Source organism: Vombatus ursinus, unplaced genomic scaffold (genome assembly GCF_900497805.2).
Source record: "Vombatus ursinus unplaced genomic scaffold, bare-nosed wombat genome assembly UNPS02014810.1, whole genome shotgun sequence".
Lineage (NCBI taxonomy): Eukaryota > Metazoa > Chordata > Mammalia > Diprotodontia > Vombatidae > Vombatus > Vombatus ursinus.
In genome coordinates, this window is record NW_020954588.1 from 48,816,073 (window position 1) to 48,833,767 (window position 17,695).

The 17,695-nt window shown below is 45.9% G+C and overlaps 1 protein-coding gene across 5 annotated transcripts in view; it reads right to left on the reverse strand.

Annotated features, from left to right (window-relative positions):
- Nucleotides 1-17,695, reverse strand: part of KIF1A (kinesin family member 1A) — a 154,028-nt gene that overhangs the window by 21,039 nt on the left and 115,294 nt on the right. For 4 of the 5 annotated variants that reach the window (XM_027875924.1, XM_027875923.1, XM_027875921.1 and 1 more), the window contains one exon: nt 15,744-15,849. In XM_027875924.1, the coding sequence (XP_027731725.1) occupies nt 15,744-15,849 (106 nt within the window). Of the gene's footprint in view, nt 1-12,024; nt 12,052-15,743; nt 15,850-17,695 lie in introns of all 5 variants that reach the window. The other variant, XM_027875925.1, reaches the window with a different exon arrangement.

Sequence of the window (17,695 nt, forward strand, 5' to 3'; positions counted from 1 at the left end):
AAGCCCAGCCAAAACCCCTTTAGGAAGAACAGGTACTGCAGGCAAGAGTCCATTGGCTCAGCCCCCTCCAGTTTCCAAGGATAGGCCTTACCAGTTCTTTGTAAAGTGGGTTTGAGAGGGTATTTAGGCACAGACAGCTAGATCATTTGCCTATTCTAGATGCCACAGTTGAATGACAGGAGGTCTGGGGTCTCAAACAAATCAGGGACATGGAACTACAAAGAAAAACCAAGATGGGGACCACAAACATGAATCACTTTAAGGGGGATGGATAGTTCCAAAGGAAAGGTTATAAGGAAAGTGGGATTCAGAGAAAACAAGAGTAGATAGAGCAGGGAAAAAAATCAAAAACAGAAAAAAAATTTTAAAAAGAAGGGTACAGACCAAGCAAGTGCGGAAGAGAAAAGTGAGGTTATACCTAGTGTCATTTCCGAATGAAATGCTATAGGTGGGAGGCAGCCCAGGACACATACACGGACACACACAGAAGAAATTAAAATGTCAGAAAACACTGTCCAAATGGTGTCCAGTGAGAAGAAGCTAACTCCAAAAAGTCACAAAGTATATACGTGACAAAATGTGAGCTGTGTCCAGTCATGGGTTTTGGTGTGGCCAGAAATGTGGCAGAACTTGCATCTAGATATGGCCAGATACGGCCGACTATGCAAATGATAAATGACTTCATCCTGTTTCCCAAAGCCCCAAACCTGGACAGACCATTCACATCCCATGTCAAGGCAGCTGGAGGTGGAAAGAGCTAAGGGCATTTGGGTCCATGTTCATGGACTTACGGGTGTATTCACAGGGCCCTACCCAGAACCTTAACCTTAGCTCTTCTGGATTCCCCCCTCCATTTACTCCCATGCTAAAAGAGCTGCACATTCTGTGGAGGGCCAGAATGAGATCTTGGGGGGCTCAGGATAAAAGCGACTCCAAGACAGGATGATGTTCAGGAGTTGATTCCCATCACCACCACCACCAACAACACAGAGAAAGACTTCATTTCCAAGAAAGCCATATCAACACCAATGCTAATAATCAGTGTCAAAGACATGGACAGTCAGAGAGGCCCAAGAGCCCAAGGGCTGAGGACCTTCTATGGTGAAGAATTTAAGAGTCACAAAACAGTCAATTCAAGGAGACAGGGGAGAAAAGTATGCTTATTCATAAGACAGAGGACAAAATGTCAAAATTGAAAGTGACCACCCAGACCAAACCAAGCCTGAATAAAGATCCTCTACTAAGGCATTACCCAGTCTTTGCTTGAAGACTTCTAAGGAGTGGAACCTCACTCTCTCCCCAGGCAGCCCATTCCACCTTGCATTAGGAAGCTTCCCCTGCTAAACCAGGCCCTCTGTGGCTTCTGCCCTAGTTGTGTTTTCTGGTGCCGACAGCCCTTCCCAAACTTGAAGACAGACACCACATCCCAAGTTAAACATCCTGTTCTCCTTCAACCCATCCTTGTCAGGCAGGCTTTCTAATCCGCCTTCCTCTACACATAATCTGACTTGTCAGTGTTCAGCCTAAAATGGGTCATCCAGAACTGGGAAAAAAACTAACCAAAACCCACAAAACTAATATTTCAGCTGTGGTCTAACCAGGTCGGAGAAGACGGGAATGATCATATTCTTCTCCTACACACAGTATCTCTCTTAATGAAACCTAGGACAGGATTTGTTTCATGGCTTACTATTTTGGGTCTCCATGTCTCAGGGCATTCCTAGCCTTAGCAAGACCCCCTTCTCTAGGACTGTCCAAAAAGAGTTGCAGTTTTTGTAGGATTTCAGCGTCAGAAGCTGCCCCAAGGCAGCTAGTTTGTCTGTCTCAACTCGATGCCCTGGAATTCCTGGTGGTAGCTACTCCCATTTTGTTAGCTTGTTTTGTTTTTGTTTTTAAATTTCTGTACTATCACTCAGCTCTGGGCAGCAGGCCTTCAAAGATATTTTGACCACAAGATATCAATACTTGGAATTTTGTGGCCAAAGTTCTCTCTGTCTTCTCCAGCTGTTGTGTTAATTGGCTTCCTCACCCTATTAACTCACCCTGAAATCTATCTCACTCCAAACTAGTCCAGCCTCACTTCTCTTCCACCCTCCTACTCTGGCCCCACTGATAAAAAGGGGCCTCCATTGTTCCTTGACTGAGTCAAGGAGACAGAAACAAGAGAATATTCCATTTTCAAGATTGTTTAAAATAAAAGCAGAAAATGGAAAAGCCACACCTTTGCTCAGTGGGCCCATGTTTATTTAAAACATGCCAAACCTCAGGTTCAGGAATCTGAATTTGAAAGAAGTGTCCATTACTTTGAGCCAACCAACCATTGGTCATCACTGGGCAAGCTTCCTGCCCTGTTCCTTCATGGACACTCATATTTTTCCCAATCCAAAGCTTTGCTCTGGTAGAAGATGGTGCTGGTGATCAAAGGTGACCAGACATTGTTGATCTAACTGGTCTTGGTTTCATGGAATGATGGGGAGTCAAGAACCAAGGTGAGTTTTGGTTTTTCAGAGATGCTGTTTGCCTACCTCATTTCCTTCATTATTCTCCCTCATTACTATGTCGGAATCCACATTGCTCAAAGCTGACATACAATATATTTGAACAAGATATTGAAAAGATCTGTCTCAAGTCCATTTTGTTACTTCCCCAAATATGAGCAAGTGGGAACCAAGAAACGACCTTGGGAGGTCATTAATGCCCAACCTACTTTGTGTATGTGGTGGCATTAGAGGTGGGGGCCAGTTCAATGATGTGACTGAACCAGGCAATTGTGTGGGCTCTGTGGAATATGGCCTGAAACTACTATGTTAAGGTGTCTTTCTGTCTTTCTCCATCTCCTTTAAGAGTGGAAGTGGCGCCAAAAAAACAAAATGAGGGGTGGAGCAAGGGAAAAAATCCACAAAAACAAAACCAAAATACAGGAGAGTTGAAATCGGCTCATTGCAGTCAACTGAGTGAAAAATGGGTCCTGGCATCCTGGGCTGATTGAAATGCACTTAATAGATTCTTTTGTGTGATGTCATAGGAAAAGTGTCAGATTTGGTATCAGGGGACTGGATTCAAATCCTGCTTCTGACACTCACTAGTTATGTGACCTTGGGCAAGTGACTGCTCTCTAAGCCTCCATTTCCTCAGCTGTAAAATGGGCATATGCATTACAGTCATTCACTACCTATCTCACAGATTGTGTCAAGAGTATTTCTAAAATTTTAAAGTATTTTTTGAAATATGAATCGGTAAGAGTCAGATATAGGATGGAAACCCAGGCACATTGACCATGGAGCCAGGGAACTCTCCACAGTGCCCTCAAATGTGGGGCATGGAGAGCCAGCCAGATAAGGACATAAAACTTGTCTTGGGTAGCCCTTGAATGTTTTCTATACCACAGGCTCATGGAAAAGATCTTAGAGACCTGGTCCAACTGAATCACTTTACAGATGGAGAAACTGAGGCTCAGAGAGATGAAATGACTGGGTTCAAGCCACACACCAAATTAGGGGCAGGACTCACTCTTGAACCCAGACCTCCTGGTTCCCTACTTGCAGCTTGCTTTACTCCAGCCAGAAATTCAGCCCATACCTAGGAGACCACCCTGGGTACCTCTAGCTGGAGACAGAAGCTGATCTGTTAAACCCTTTCATGATAAAGTGTCAGTGGCTTTTTAGTGGATTCCCATTTACTAGGAGATTGTAAGCCCCTTGAAGGCAGGACTGTTTTTATTTTCTTTGCTTACCCAGTGCCTAACACAGAGCAAGCTTGGGACCCAGTAGGAAATTAATAAACACTTGTTGGGTTGAACTCTAGTATTTCAGGAGAGGAACCCGAGGGAGGAGGGCAAAGGATCCATCTTTAATGGTCAAATTTCAGGCACTGGGTTCCCAAGGCAAGGGAGGTATTTAGCAGTAGGCTGCTATCCACTTGTCTAAACATTCTGGCCAGGTCTAAGACTCAGATGAGAAGCTGTGTTCTGTTACATGGGTGGTAGCTCCATGCATGGTCAGTTGTAATTACAGCAAACACATGACGTTCTCTCAAGGGACAAGCCTTAGCTGACCTAGAGATGGGAACCCCAGAAAAATTTTTCATGAATACGCTGGCCCTCAACTCATTATTCACTCTGCAAACCACGCTCCAATAACAATGTTAGGGAAACAGTGCAATCCAGGTGGCATTTCCCTATTCTCTAGCCAACTCAAAGGAGCAAATCAAGATCATAAGCACGCCAAACCAATGATACGTTCACAATCTCATCAAAGAGATCTGCAAAGTTTCTGGGCAGCTATCCTTTGACCTCAGAGCCGTGTCAGAGCTGTGTGAGACCACTGGCACACACAAAGATGACTCTTAAAATCCAAGAGCAGATCTAGCCCTTGGATGCCATAAATAACATACTGAAGAACTGAAAAGAATTAGGAGCAACATAAAAGGGCTGGCCTCCCATCCTGAATCTTGGGTATAAGATCAGCACAGGCCTGAAAGTTTCTGTCCCTAGTGATGACTTTCTTGGGCCTTCCTCCTTGTAGGAGATAGAGCACTGGGCTTGGAATCAGGGAGACTTGGGTCCAAACCTAGCTCTGCCCCTTTCTGCCCTGGATATGTCACCCAACCTCTTGGGGCCTCGGTTGCCTCTTCTGTAAACTGAGGGAATTGGACCAGTTGACCTCCAGAGCCCCTTTCAGCTCTAAAACTATGATGCTAAGTCATGGGAGTTCTTAGCATCCAATCAACAAGCCTAAGGCTTCAACCAAAGTCCCCTCTCTATTCTACATGACGTAATATGGGGCATTGTCTAGTTAGAAAAAGGCTGCAGCTCATGATTGCCGAGGTCTCTAGTGTTTGACTACAGAGTGGTTCATTGGAGAATGGGAAACCTAGACCTCTGGTGAGGCCAGTGGCCTGGGGATGCGGCAGATGGAGATGGCTCAGTGCTACTGTTCTCATAGCATCCATAAGTCTGGCTCGGGTGACAGAAACAGGATCCATCCTTGCCGCATGAGGAGTGTGTTAGGATTGCTAGACCAGTGGGTACTTCATCCTCCAGGACAAGAGGCTGGCCACTTAGGGAAGCTTCCTTCCTGTATCCATCCATGCACTGGACCCTCTGACCAACAGGAAAGAAGCTTCCTTGAGCAACCCCCTGGAGTGGCTGATCACCGGCCAGCCCCTCAGGAGGCACGTTAGCTGGCTGGCTGTGACTCCACTAAGAGGCTTTCACTAAATTTGAACCAGAAAAGTCAGCCTTGGGGAATGATCAGAGCTCTAGCCCACCGCTGGAAGAGCTCAGTTCAAGTTTGCCTGTGCCTACGTGCAAGCTGTGTGACTAGGACAATTCACTTCTTTCTGTGCCTCAGTTTCCTCATTTGTAAAATGAGATAGCCTCTAGGCCCTTCCAGCCCTCTATCTGGGCTTCAATGAACCCAGATACTTCTCTATTCTGGGCCTCAGTCTGCTCATCTTTGAATTGGGGGAGTTGGACAAAAGCCTCGAGGGATGTTTCCAGCTCTGAAATGCTGAGATTTTTCTGAGGGGATAAAGTGCTCCAGAGGCATGTGAGATGCATAATAATGATGAGAATATGTGAAGCATGATACTTGCTGACCCCCAAAGGGGTTTGCTTAAGCAGAGATCTGCTCCCTCAATGGGCGCCAGTGGTTTCCACCACCAGCTCTCCAGGAAGCCCTTCCCAGCATGGCCTCTGCCTCTTCCCAGCCTCATGGAGCATCACAGGCCTCCTGTCCTCTGGGCCCTCTCTCTGTTCCTCACAAGTGGCACCCCCTCTCCAGCATCCATGTCTTTGCACTGTCTTCTCCATGCCTGGAATGTCTCTCTTCTTACCTCCAGCTCCTGGGCACCTGTCTTCCTTTGGAATGCAGTTCATGCACCACTTTTCACCTGAGGCCGATGATTCTGCCTACTGGGCTCCCCTCCCTCCCAGATTACCTTGTATTTGTATGTATAGATTTGCACTTACTTTATATTTATGCTGTCTATATTAATATTGGTACTTGTCTTCTGTATTATTAGAGTTTTCATTGTCTATTTGTATTTTTGGTGCCAGGCAAAGTAGGCACTTAATAGATGCTTATCGATTGATTGACTGATTGATACGGCTTCTAATCCCTCTACATCAGGATCTCACATGAACAAGGCAGGTACTATAAGGGTTATTATGCCCATTTTACAGATGGGGAATTGAGCCCTGAGAGGTCATGACTTCCCCAAGGTCACCCCACTAGTAAGCGTTGGAGGCCACATTTGAATTTGGGCCTGTGTCCACACCAAAGGCAGGGTTCTCTCCAGGGTCCAACATGCCCTGGCTGGTTCACAAGGTGAGGTGAAGACTTCTGGGATTTCACTTCTCTAGCTATGCACCTCTGAACCCCAACCTTGCCCTCGGTTTAGGGCGTTCCCAAGGTCTTACTGTAATTTAGCCTTAAAATGGCACTGAGACTTTGGGGAACCCCTACATTTAGAGCTAGGAAGGAGCAGTGGTTCATCTGGGCCAATCCCCTCATTTTTACGGATGAGGAAATGAAGACTCAACCTATGTAAGGTGGGAGCAGTGGAGTATAACAGAACAGACCCCTGGCTCTGGAAATGGAGGACCTGGGTTTGAATCCTACTCTTAATCCTAACTGCCTACACGACCTGGATGAATCTCTCAGTTTCCTCACCAGGAAAAAGAGGGGATTGGATGAGAGGTACTTGGGATCCTGAGATGTTTCTAGTCACCAGGCCCCCTAGCCAGGAGATGAGCTGGGCTTTGCACCCGGGGGCCCTAGACTCCAAGGCCAGCCCTCATCCACTGCACTCCAACATAGAAAACAAGAATGACGATCAGAATTCACAAGTACTACATCCACAGCCCTTTGAGGCAGAGGAGCAGAGCCTGAACCTGGGGCTGGTCCTGCCTCTACCTCATCCTGGCTGGGTGACCCTGGATAAGTCACTTCTAGGTGCCTCAAACAACTCTCAAAGATGATAAATTACAGAGAGGACATTTCTACACACATTCTGCAGATGAAATCCCATCTCCTGATCAAAAACACTTTCCTTACAGCCACCCTGTGAGGTCAGCAGCCCAAGGCTGATTCATTCCATTTTCCAGATGAGGGCTGGCTCACCAGAGGTGTGCTAACTGAGATCCCTGAGAGGTAGATTAGAATGTCAGCTCCTTGAGGGCAGGAACTGTTTTGGCCTTTCTTTGACCTTTCTTTGCATGCCCAGCATCTGGCACAGAGGAAGCGCTTAATTAATGCTTGCTCATTGACTGACTGATCAACTGTAGCAACTTGTAAGTATGGAGCACCACATAGGCCAGAATACCAACACTTGTCCAGGACATCCTTACTTTGACCCATGGCCCTCCCTGTGTAACAGCAGCTTCAGTCAACGTGAATCCCCAGGGAAGGCGAGGATGCTTGGAAAGCCAAAAAACGAGGCAAGAGGACGCCATTTTCTCTGCAGTGAAGAACAAGGGCTGCCATCTTGGTCCTGTCCCATGGTCCTCGTGGGCTCAACTTCTCACGGGGCCTCCTTTAAGCCACTGAGTGGTAAGGAGGGAGCTGGGAGCAAACACCAGGGGCAGGATACCCAAGGCAGCTGGCCTCTCCTCGGGAAGGGAAGAGAGAATGAAGCTGGAAAACTCCTCCCCTTGGAAAGTAAGCCCCCTGAGGGCAAGACCTGGGGCCTAGCACATCAAAGTGCTTAATCAATGATTACTGACTGAGGGCCCCATTCTGGGAACTTAAGAGATGTCCATAAAGTCAACTCCAGGTCAGGGACTGCCTCCATTTTGCCCTTGAGCTTCTGGACAGTGGAAGTTGCTTCTTTCCAGTGGCTCTCAGAGGGCAGGGGCTGATTCACTTGTGTCTCCAGCATCTTGCACACACAAAAGCTGGACACATGTTTGTTGTACTGGGTTGCATTGTCTTATATTAAAAGTGGGCCAAAGTGTGGTTTGGGGAGTCAGAGGACCTGAGTTCAAATCTTGACTCCATCACTAACTACCTGGGCGACCTTGGCTCCGTGCTTGCTTGGTGATCCTAAGAATCCTCTGGGTCTCAGCTCTATCTAGCTTAATTTTTTTTTCTTTTATTTGAATTGATTGGGTTGAGTTGTTATTTTTTTGTGTATCATTATCGGTTCTGCCTAAGTTAGCTTTAACTGCTACTGTTTTTACGGGATGAAATCCAAAACTAGAAGAGATCTTAGAGTAATCTTAGAAGTCATCTTGTGAAGCAGCTGGTGGCACCACAGTGCTCAGAGCCCTGGGGTTGGAGTCAGGAAAACCTGAGTTCAAATCTAACCTCAGACATTATTAGCTGTGTGACCCTGGGAAAGTCACTTAACCGTCTCAATTTCCTCCATTGTAAAATAGGGATAATAACAACAGTTTTCAGGGTCGTTGTGAGGATCAAATGAAGTGATATTTGTAAAGTGCTTGGCACAGTGCCTGGCACATAGCAGGTGCTTAATATCTGTTCTTTCCTCTCCTCCCAGTCCCTCCATTTGATCCTCAGAGCAGCCCTGTGAAGCAGGTGCTATGTTTATCATTAATTAGTTTCACCCTTTTACTGATAAGGAAAGCAGGGCTCAGAGAAATAAGGAGACTTGCTCATGGTCACAGAGCTTGTGTCTGAGGCAAGATTTGAACCCAGTGTTTAGGGAACCTAAGTCCAGGTCTCTATCAATATCCCTATGAAAGGTGTGTGTGTGTGAGTGTGTGCAGTGGGCGAGTGAGGCATCTAGAATCTGTAACACCAAGGTTTAGCACGATCTTAAATCTGATCTCTTATTACAATGGAAGACCATGGAAATGGTATCAAACAATCTCATCTGACATACAGTTAGTGGATTCCAGGAGAGGGTGGTGATGCCTTATTTGTTTGCAGAGCAGACTTTCTGAGACTTTCAAGGTTTATTAGCCAGGTTTTTTGGTTCTGTGCCCCATGCTACATTCTTCAAACCTCTGGTTAATATTTTTTTTAAAACAAAGGTTTCATTAGATATTTTTACTTGAAAAATTATAGATCAGAGCCTCGGAGTTGTTCTAATAGATTGGAAGCTCCTTGAAGGCAAGGCCAATTTCACTGACATCAAATACAAAAGCCTCTGTTTGGCATTTCCAGCTCTTCCCAGCCTGGTCCTTTCTCCCTTTCCAGTTTTTTAACCATTACCCCTGTCCTGGCTCTCTACCCTCGAGGCAGACTGGCTTGTTTCTGTTCCTTACACACAACACTCCACCCCCATCTTGCCTGCTTTCCCTCCTCTCTCTGCTGCTTGGAGTCTCTGGCCTCCTTCAAGGCTCAGCGCACCTCAGGCAGGAGGCCTTGCCTGCTGGTCCCCTCCCCTCCCATGGCTGTGAGCACTTTCCTGTCTAAGGTCAAAGCTTCGCATAGATTTTGTACGCACTCCTATGTTAAATTCATGCTGTCTCCACATTAGAACGTAAGCTCCTTCAGGGCAGAGACTAAGTTTACTTTTTTCTTTGTATCTCCAGGACTTAGTACAGGGCCTGGAACATGGTGGGCATCTTAATGCCTGTTGATTGTTGATTTTATTTTTGAATTCCCAACACCAACCATAGTGCCTAGGACTCAGTAAATGCTTAATAAACGCTGGTTGAATCGGATTTGTAGGAGCAGCAAAGCATAGAATTTGAACGATGCCCTTTGGTGGTTTTGGGAGAAAGGAGGATGCCCCAAAATGAGTTTTGTCTGTTTTTTTTTCTGTTGTACATTACATCCTGTTTCCTACTTCTGTACTGACGTAGGGGCTGCCCTGGGCTGCTCTCCCTTTGCCTCATAGAATGCCTGGTCCTGAACAAGTCCCTTCCCACCTGCCCTCTCCTCTCACCCTACATATCAATACTCTCTTCCTCTTGAAGTGGCTTTGCCCAAACATGCCTTTCCCTTAGGATCATGTAAGGTTCCGAGAGAGGGGGCTGCTTGGTTTTTGTCTTTTCTCCCCCTCCAGTGCCTAGTACATTGTAAAGTGCTGGTTGAATTGAATGGACTTACTCTTATTGTCCCTGAGGCCAGTACTGGGGCTTAGTATCTGAGGAAGCAGAGACAGTCTGGTGGGAGTGCTCAAAGCCTTCCTACTATAGCCTCTAGTCATAGCAAGTAATGGGAGTCATTTTCTCATCCTAGGTAAACTGAGGTATGAGGCAGATATATTTTACAGAGAATTTTCTCTGGAAGGGACCTTTGAAGCCATCAATTTGTACCCCCTCATTTTATAGATGAGGATAAAGTCACGGAGAAGTTCAAAGGCTTTCCCAGGGACACACAACTAGAAAGTGTCTGAGGTGGGGCTTCCTGATTCTAACTCCAGGGTTCTATCTACTACTAGTCCATGCAGCCTCTGTTAGTTTTCCATTAGGAAAAAGAAACCAACTGTCCTTTGCTTTCACCCTTTGCTTTCTCCTGGTTATCATCACTGCGGTTAATTAAGGAATATTTCTGAGAATGGCTGTCTGCCAACATCTACAAGGTACCCAGTGAGCCCCGGGGTGGTATTCACATTGGCCTTGATGTCATGGGATGTGGAGAGGAGGAAATAAGGCAAACAGGACCATTCTCCCATCATGAGATCAGATCCATGACCTGAGCCAGAGGTTTTCCACCATTAAAGAAAGATTCCCTGGACCAGGAGAATGAAGAGAACAGAGTCCATTTCTAATCCCTTGGATGGATGGATGGTTCCATTTAGGCGATTCTGAGGACTGTTCTCTTTGTAGGGAAACAACCCAGTTTGGAGCAGGCCTGGGACTCACTTCACCTCTGGCCTCTTGCTTACCACTTCAGGGGACTGTGGCTCAGCTGAACTGGTGGCCAAGAGAAGAGAGGCCTTCTTTTGGGTTTTTGAGGCCTCACAAAAATGAAGTCTTTCAGGGTCCTGACTGGAGCTTTCATGATTCTGTCTGCTGCCCAATCTACCAAGAGAATTCTTTGTGTCTCAAACTATTTTACTCTCAAACATCAGTCGTGAAATGGAGGTCAAACTTAAATCACACAAAGGCAGTTCTTTCTCTTTCCCTAACAGAAACTGCAGAATTATGTAACAGATCATCTGCACCGTTTGGACACCGTCTATCTGGTGCTGAAGTCGCATTCCTGCGGAGTGTGCTGCCTCTCTCCTGGACCAAAGGTAGGACCAGTTTATGGGGCTCTAAAGGGGCAGCATTGGGACATCCTGAATAAGTGTGGAACAGCCAACAAAACTTGGAACCAGCCCTGCTGTGCCAGCTCTGGTGCTCAGTGTGCCCTGCTCCCCCCAGAAACATCATCGTGCAAATCGGCTGCTTGCCTCATAGCTACAACAGAGTTCCTTTGGGTCTGGCCTCTTAACAACTTAAGCAATCCGTGATTGATGAGAAGGAGGTCTCCCCTGCCCCGTCTAGTTTCTAGCATCTATTTGCCCACCTGGCTATTGCTTTCACCCATCTGTCCTAGCCAGTCCAAGCTGGTCCTTTCCTCTCTCCACTTTCCACAAAGTATGGTACCATGGACTAGATTTGGATTTTTTGAACAAAGTGGCTTGCCCGATGCCCAGGTTCAGCTCAGCCCACGCCAGCCTCACATGCAGCCGAAGTCTCATAGCGCTGCTTTCAGGGCTAGGGCGGTTAGGGAGGTGAGTGCTTGGGAAGGGGGAGGAGGCGTGTGGAGAGAGTGGGCCAGCATGTCTCTGCAGCAATGACAGCAGCAAAGTTGGGGTGGGAGTGAGGTAGGAAATCAGCCAAAAGGATAAAAGAAAAAAAAAAGAAATCAGCCTGAAATAAATAAAGAAAATTTAAAGAAAAAGGGGGAAAATGGAAAAAAGATGACCGAAGAATCAGAGGAGGGAAGGTAGGAAAGCCAGTTTCTCAGGGGTGCAAAGGGTAGAAAAATTAAAGAAATAATTAGGGAGGGAAGGGATCAGTAACAAAGAATGGGGAAGGAGGGAGGAAGGAGGAGAGGGGAAAAAGGAAAATGAGGAGAAGAGGAGTTTAAATGAAAAACCAAGGGAAACAAAGAATACCTAGGCATGTCCGCATCAAGAAACTGCCTGCGGAAACACAAAACATTATATGGTTAGTGTGGGTTCAAATGGTCGGCGGCGGGACAAGCAGGGGCAGCGGCGGGTGGGCGGGCAGGGTGGTCAGGAAGGCACATTGGAGACGAGGTTGCCCCCCAACCCCAGGCCCCTCCCAAGCTGGAGGGGAGCATAGCCAAGCCTTGGGCCCCCTCAGTTAGGAGGCCATGGCAAGGAAAAGGGAGCGGGAGCCTCCGGGGAAGCTGGGCTGGCAGGAAGGAGCCACGTAGCAGAATGCAAGCTGAGCAGCCCTGGTTTGGCAAGGAGACCTGGGACCTCCTTGGCCTCTTGTTAGACCCAAGTCCCCAGGAGAATGTGAACCCTGTTCTCCCCCCAGGCCTCGATTCCCCCTGGGGCAGCCTGATCTCAGAGCTCAGCACAGTGAGTTTGGGGGTAGAATCATAAAACCTTGGGCTTGGAAAAAACCTTGGAGGTCAGGTCCAAATAGCATCTGGGCAGGACTCGCCTACACAATTTCCTCTACAAGTGATCCAGCCCCCGCTTGAGGATCTCTACTGTAGGGAGAAGCTGCTGTCTACCGAGGCAGCTCATTTACCATTGGACAGCTCTGGTAATTAGCAAACTTGAGCTTGCCTTGAGCTGAAATCCATCCCCATAACTCAACTCTAGTCATAAGCTTGCTGCAGGCAACGAAGGTGGACGCTAGAATTTTATTCATTATGGAGAAACAGAAACTTGTGATACCCTGGTCAATGGCAACACTGAGGTGGCATTGGCCAGCTCCAAGGGGTTTTGTGCCTCCCCCTAAGACTTTCAAGATAGGAAAGGTCGTGAAGGAGACAGAGCTTAAGGGGTCAGCTCATCCTGGGACCTGCCCTTTGGGATTAAGATCAAAGATGAGCAGGAACCAAGCTGCAAGTTGATGTCTTTTGGGGAAAAACAAGTGGTTGGTTTCATTTAAGCCCTATAGTCCAGCTGTCCTCTCTGTATCCTCTGTCTCATGGCTTCCACAAACCAGTCAGAAATTGTGGTGATCAGGAACCCAAACAATGAAGCCACAACCCAGCCTGGCACCAGACCAAACGAGAGGAGGACTCTTCAATGGTCTGAAGAAATTCTTCTTTCCTGGGTCCTACTGAAAACCACTTTCCCTCTTATTTCTACCAAAAGGCAATATGGTTCCTGCCTCCATTCTTTCTGGCTTACTCATAAGATCATCGGTTTCGAGCTGGAAGGGACCGTAGAGGCTCTTAAAGTCCAACATCTGCATTTTATGGGTAAGGAAACTGAGTCACAGAGAGGCTAAGTGACTTGCCCAAAGTCACAGTACAAGTAAATGTCTGAGGAGGTGTTTGAACTCTGTCTTCTTGACTGCAAATGCAGGAGTACAGGGTGTTCTCCAGTATTCATATGGCACCTGCCTTGGCAGAATATGTATGTGAATGTATTTTATGTGTAGATATAAAATGTGTGTATGTATATATGCACATATATGAATGTGTGCATAGTGGCACAGAGCATATTTCAAAGTCCAGTTCAGCTGTGAGAACACTTACATAGTTGTAGGTGATCTTGGTTCTTGAGAACACGAATAAGCCCATTTTCCCATACCCCGAGAGAGCCATCAAAGGTTGTCTGGACTGTCTGTTCCTTTCTCTCCTTCCCTGGTACTTCTAGGAACAGCCCTGAGTTATGGCTGAATGAATGTTTATTGGATTGAGTTTAATTGAATTAATAGCTTAGGAAGAGTCATCCCTGTGAACTCTGCTTGTGAGGAGCCAGACCGAGAGAGACCTGCAGTCTCCAGGTTCCCAATCTGGGTCTCCCCTCCCTCACTGTGCTGCACTGCCTCCTAGCAGCTCTTCCAGTCATTTTGTCAGGAAATTGCAAGCAAGAACCTTCTTGATCACCAGACCTTTGTAAAAGGGAAGATTTCCAAAGAGGATCTGAGTCACTGCTTCCTGCTTCCTAGCAGAAGTGAATTTGGGCATCTCGACAAAGAGGTCAGAAAATAGAGAAAATAGGGATCTCCTACAAACAGCTTTTCTGTTTTGTTATGTGATAACAAGCGTTAGGTTCTCATTCCTTTCAAAGCATCCCCAAACTGCAAAGTGATCTCTGCTGTGCACATGAAGTCCCTTTCCCCAAAAGCCTCTTATGTAATGTTACCCTAGGAGATGTTCTAGCTGTTAGCACCAATGAAATCTTCCTGGACCTCCTTACCATCTAGGCTAAGTCTTTTTTTTTTTTTAATTTTCTACTACCAGGTGTGGCTGCCTGAGACTCTCTAACCATATACTATGTTTTAGAACTTTGGGATCACTTAAACAAATGAAAAAAACAATTCCAGTCTCAACCCCACCTACCTCATTTTCCTGTAACTCCAAAGAGATCTTTTATTCCAATTTACCAAAAAGGTTCAAAACTGGACTGAGGCCAAACACAAATGATAATGACTCCTAAAGGAGAAATCTTTGGAACACTAGGCAGGGTTCCATTAACATGGACTTAAATGTTTCTAGAACTAGAGCTTTCTGTGCATGACTTCTGCTGGGGTCCAAGTGTCTGTCTCTTTACTGTCTCACTTTTGTACTTCTATTCTTGATTGATTAATCAGTCAACAAACAATTATTAACTGCTTACTATGTGTCAGGCTTTCCATTATCCCATGTTGACTCTCTATTCAAGGAATGCTTTCAGTAGATCTTTTAGTAAAGCAAAGGACATATTCATAATATAAAAAGCACCCAAGTTCCTTCCTCCAAATTATTCTTAGCTTCCTTCAAAGCCCACGTCACATGCCACTCCCATCCCCTGTGGTCAGTGCACTCTCTTCAAATTCTCATACGTATACTTCTCTGTTTACATGTTGTGACCTCCCAATAGAATGTAAGCTCATTGAGGGCAGGAACCATTTCATTTTGTGCATGCCAGGCACATAGTAGGTATGTTTAGCAAATGTTTGTTGATTGATTTCTCAGCCTGTCTCTCCATCCATGCAACCTTATACCTTCTTGATCATCTCCCTACCTCATGTCAACTGGAGCTGCTTCTGAGGACCAGCTCTTGGCTGCTGTTACCTGGTTCTCAGTGTATGGATAGAGATGAATATGAAAATTCCTTCTGACACAGACCATTACCACCAAGGGTGATCAGAAATGACTGCAGAGCCAAGCCAGCTAATTGGCAGTATGCTATAGAATGGGCTGATCAGCTTTAGAGTGTTAATAAAGGAGAGATGCTAAACAGGCATCGGACAGAAGGGCAGTGCTGGATTGGGGCAGCAAGTTGTTAGTATCCCATAGCCTCCATCCTCAACTCCGCCTCCTGTAATCCCTGTCCTCCCACACCAGGTGCATCCTGACTTCCCCACCCCCAAATCACATTGTATTCATTTTGCATTTTTTAAATAAGTCTTTGTTTTAGAGGTTCCCCTGCTCAGAGATCTCCTGCTGTATCTTCTGGAAGGCAGACAACCTACACCTGCAGCCTTCCTCCATCTGAAAGCAGTAGGAGGTCACAGAGAAAGGAGACCGTGGTAGCAAGGAGGCTGACGGGGTGACTGATCCCCTGTCAGGGAGTGAGGGGAGCATCCATGATGCATGCGATCTTTGACCACCTCCAATGACCAGGGATGCTATTCAGAGGGGGTTTAGAGGTTGAGAAAAGAAAATCAGGCGCTGATCCCAAAAGGGAAAACTCACCGATCGTCCTGAGAAGGCTGGACATAGCCTGACGAAAGGATGTTGAGCGAGAGAATGTTGGGATCAATGAGAGACTCATCTGTTTCTGGAGTGTTCCGGATTCGACCTAGAGGATACAATAGAAGCTCCAGTCATCTTAGGGAAGAGTAGGCATAAAGGGATGGAGCCTTCATCCTCATCGCTGCTCTTGACTAAATGAAAGAGATGACGTTTGCCAACACTGTTTCTAGGGATCCAAACCGACCCTGAGCCAGATAGCACAGGCTTAGATGCTGCTGGGGTCCCTCTAGGGACAGTGCTGAGCCAGAGGTTGTATGTAGAAGAAAAAACTGCATCCGTTCAGGTGAACGTAAGCTCTTTATCATCTGGGGATGCCTCACTTTTGGATTTGTACTCTAGCACCTGGAACAGTGCCTTACACATAGTAGGTGCTTCATAAATGTTTATTGGATAGAATTGGGCCCACCTCCCCTTCAACCTCTTTGAGTACTGGAAGTGCGATTACAATTGCATTTTAAGAGTATATAAAGGATTGTTTTTTCCTAAGACAAGAGTTTAAGTCATCACCAGGCCAAGGCTCTAATCTAGTTGGTGGGAGGTACAGGGCCCGAGTTCAAATTCTAGATCTGATACTTACTACCTCCATGACCTTGGTCAAATTGCTTACTCTCTCTGAGTCTCAGTTTCATTATTTGTAAGCTGAAGTGTTGGACCAGATGATTTCCAAGGTTCCTTTTATCCCTAGATTTATGATTCTCTGATTCTATGGTTGTGATCAGGCTGTAAACAACGAGCATTTCCACATCTCCAAATATTTTGCAGATATTTTCCTGTGAATTCTTTGTGGAAAGGCATAATACTTGCATATAACTGCCTCTATATACACACATATAACTATAATTACTGCATTTTGTAGGCAGTGCAAACCTAACACAGAAATAAAGTAGGTAAAGGCAGGGGTGGGCTGGTACCATAGTCCCATAAATTCTTAGCCTCATTCTAGCCTTCTTCCAGGCTTTTACATTGTATAAGATTGCTAGTTGGCCTCAACTTAAGAAAAACCAAAATACCAAAAATCTGGAATGGATCTGATTCAATCCAATCCAACCAGCATTCATTGAGTGCCTACTATATGCCAGGCACTGATAGAGGTGCTTGAGACATGAAGACAAAACATGAATTTGTCTCTGTTCTCAAGGAGCTCCCATGCACACAGATAAATTAGCAAAAGCTGATTTGAAGAAAAGAATCAGGAGAGGCTTCCTGCAGGAGGGGGCACCTGAGCTAAGGCTGGAAGGAAGCCAAGGGCAAAGAGGGGGAATAAATTCAGGTCATGTTGACATTACAGATCGATTCTCTGCTTTACAAATTAATCTGCTGGAAGTATTCCTTTAACAAGGAAGTATCATGTTATGCTGCATGGAGGGCTGGATTGGAGCTAGGAAGAACCAGGTTTACATCCTGGCTCTGAAGTGGGTAACCACGCTTTACCTCTCTGAGCCTCAGTTTCCTCTTCTATAAAATGGGGACAATGATATTGATAGTACCTATCCTACAGAGCTGTTCAGAGGCTCAAATGAAATAATAAATTTAAAGTGCATAGTAACCTTTCAGACCATCTGCTATTATTATTTAAATAACAGCATTCCCACCATATTTAAATGATTCTTCTCTGACCATTAGGCCATTTGACAGAAAGGGAGCTGGGAAAGAGATGCTTAAAAGCTAAATACTTGGACAATAATAATGAAAATTTAGGAAAGGAAGTAAGTATTTAGTAAACACCTATATGTGCCCGGTACTGTGCTAAGTGCTTTACAAACATTATCTCATTTTGTCCTCACAACAACTCTGGAAGGGAGATGTTATTATTGTCCTTATTTTATAGCTGAGGAAACTGAGGCAGGCAGAGATGAAGTGACTTGCTCAGGATCACACAGCAAGAAAGTGTG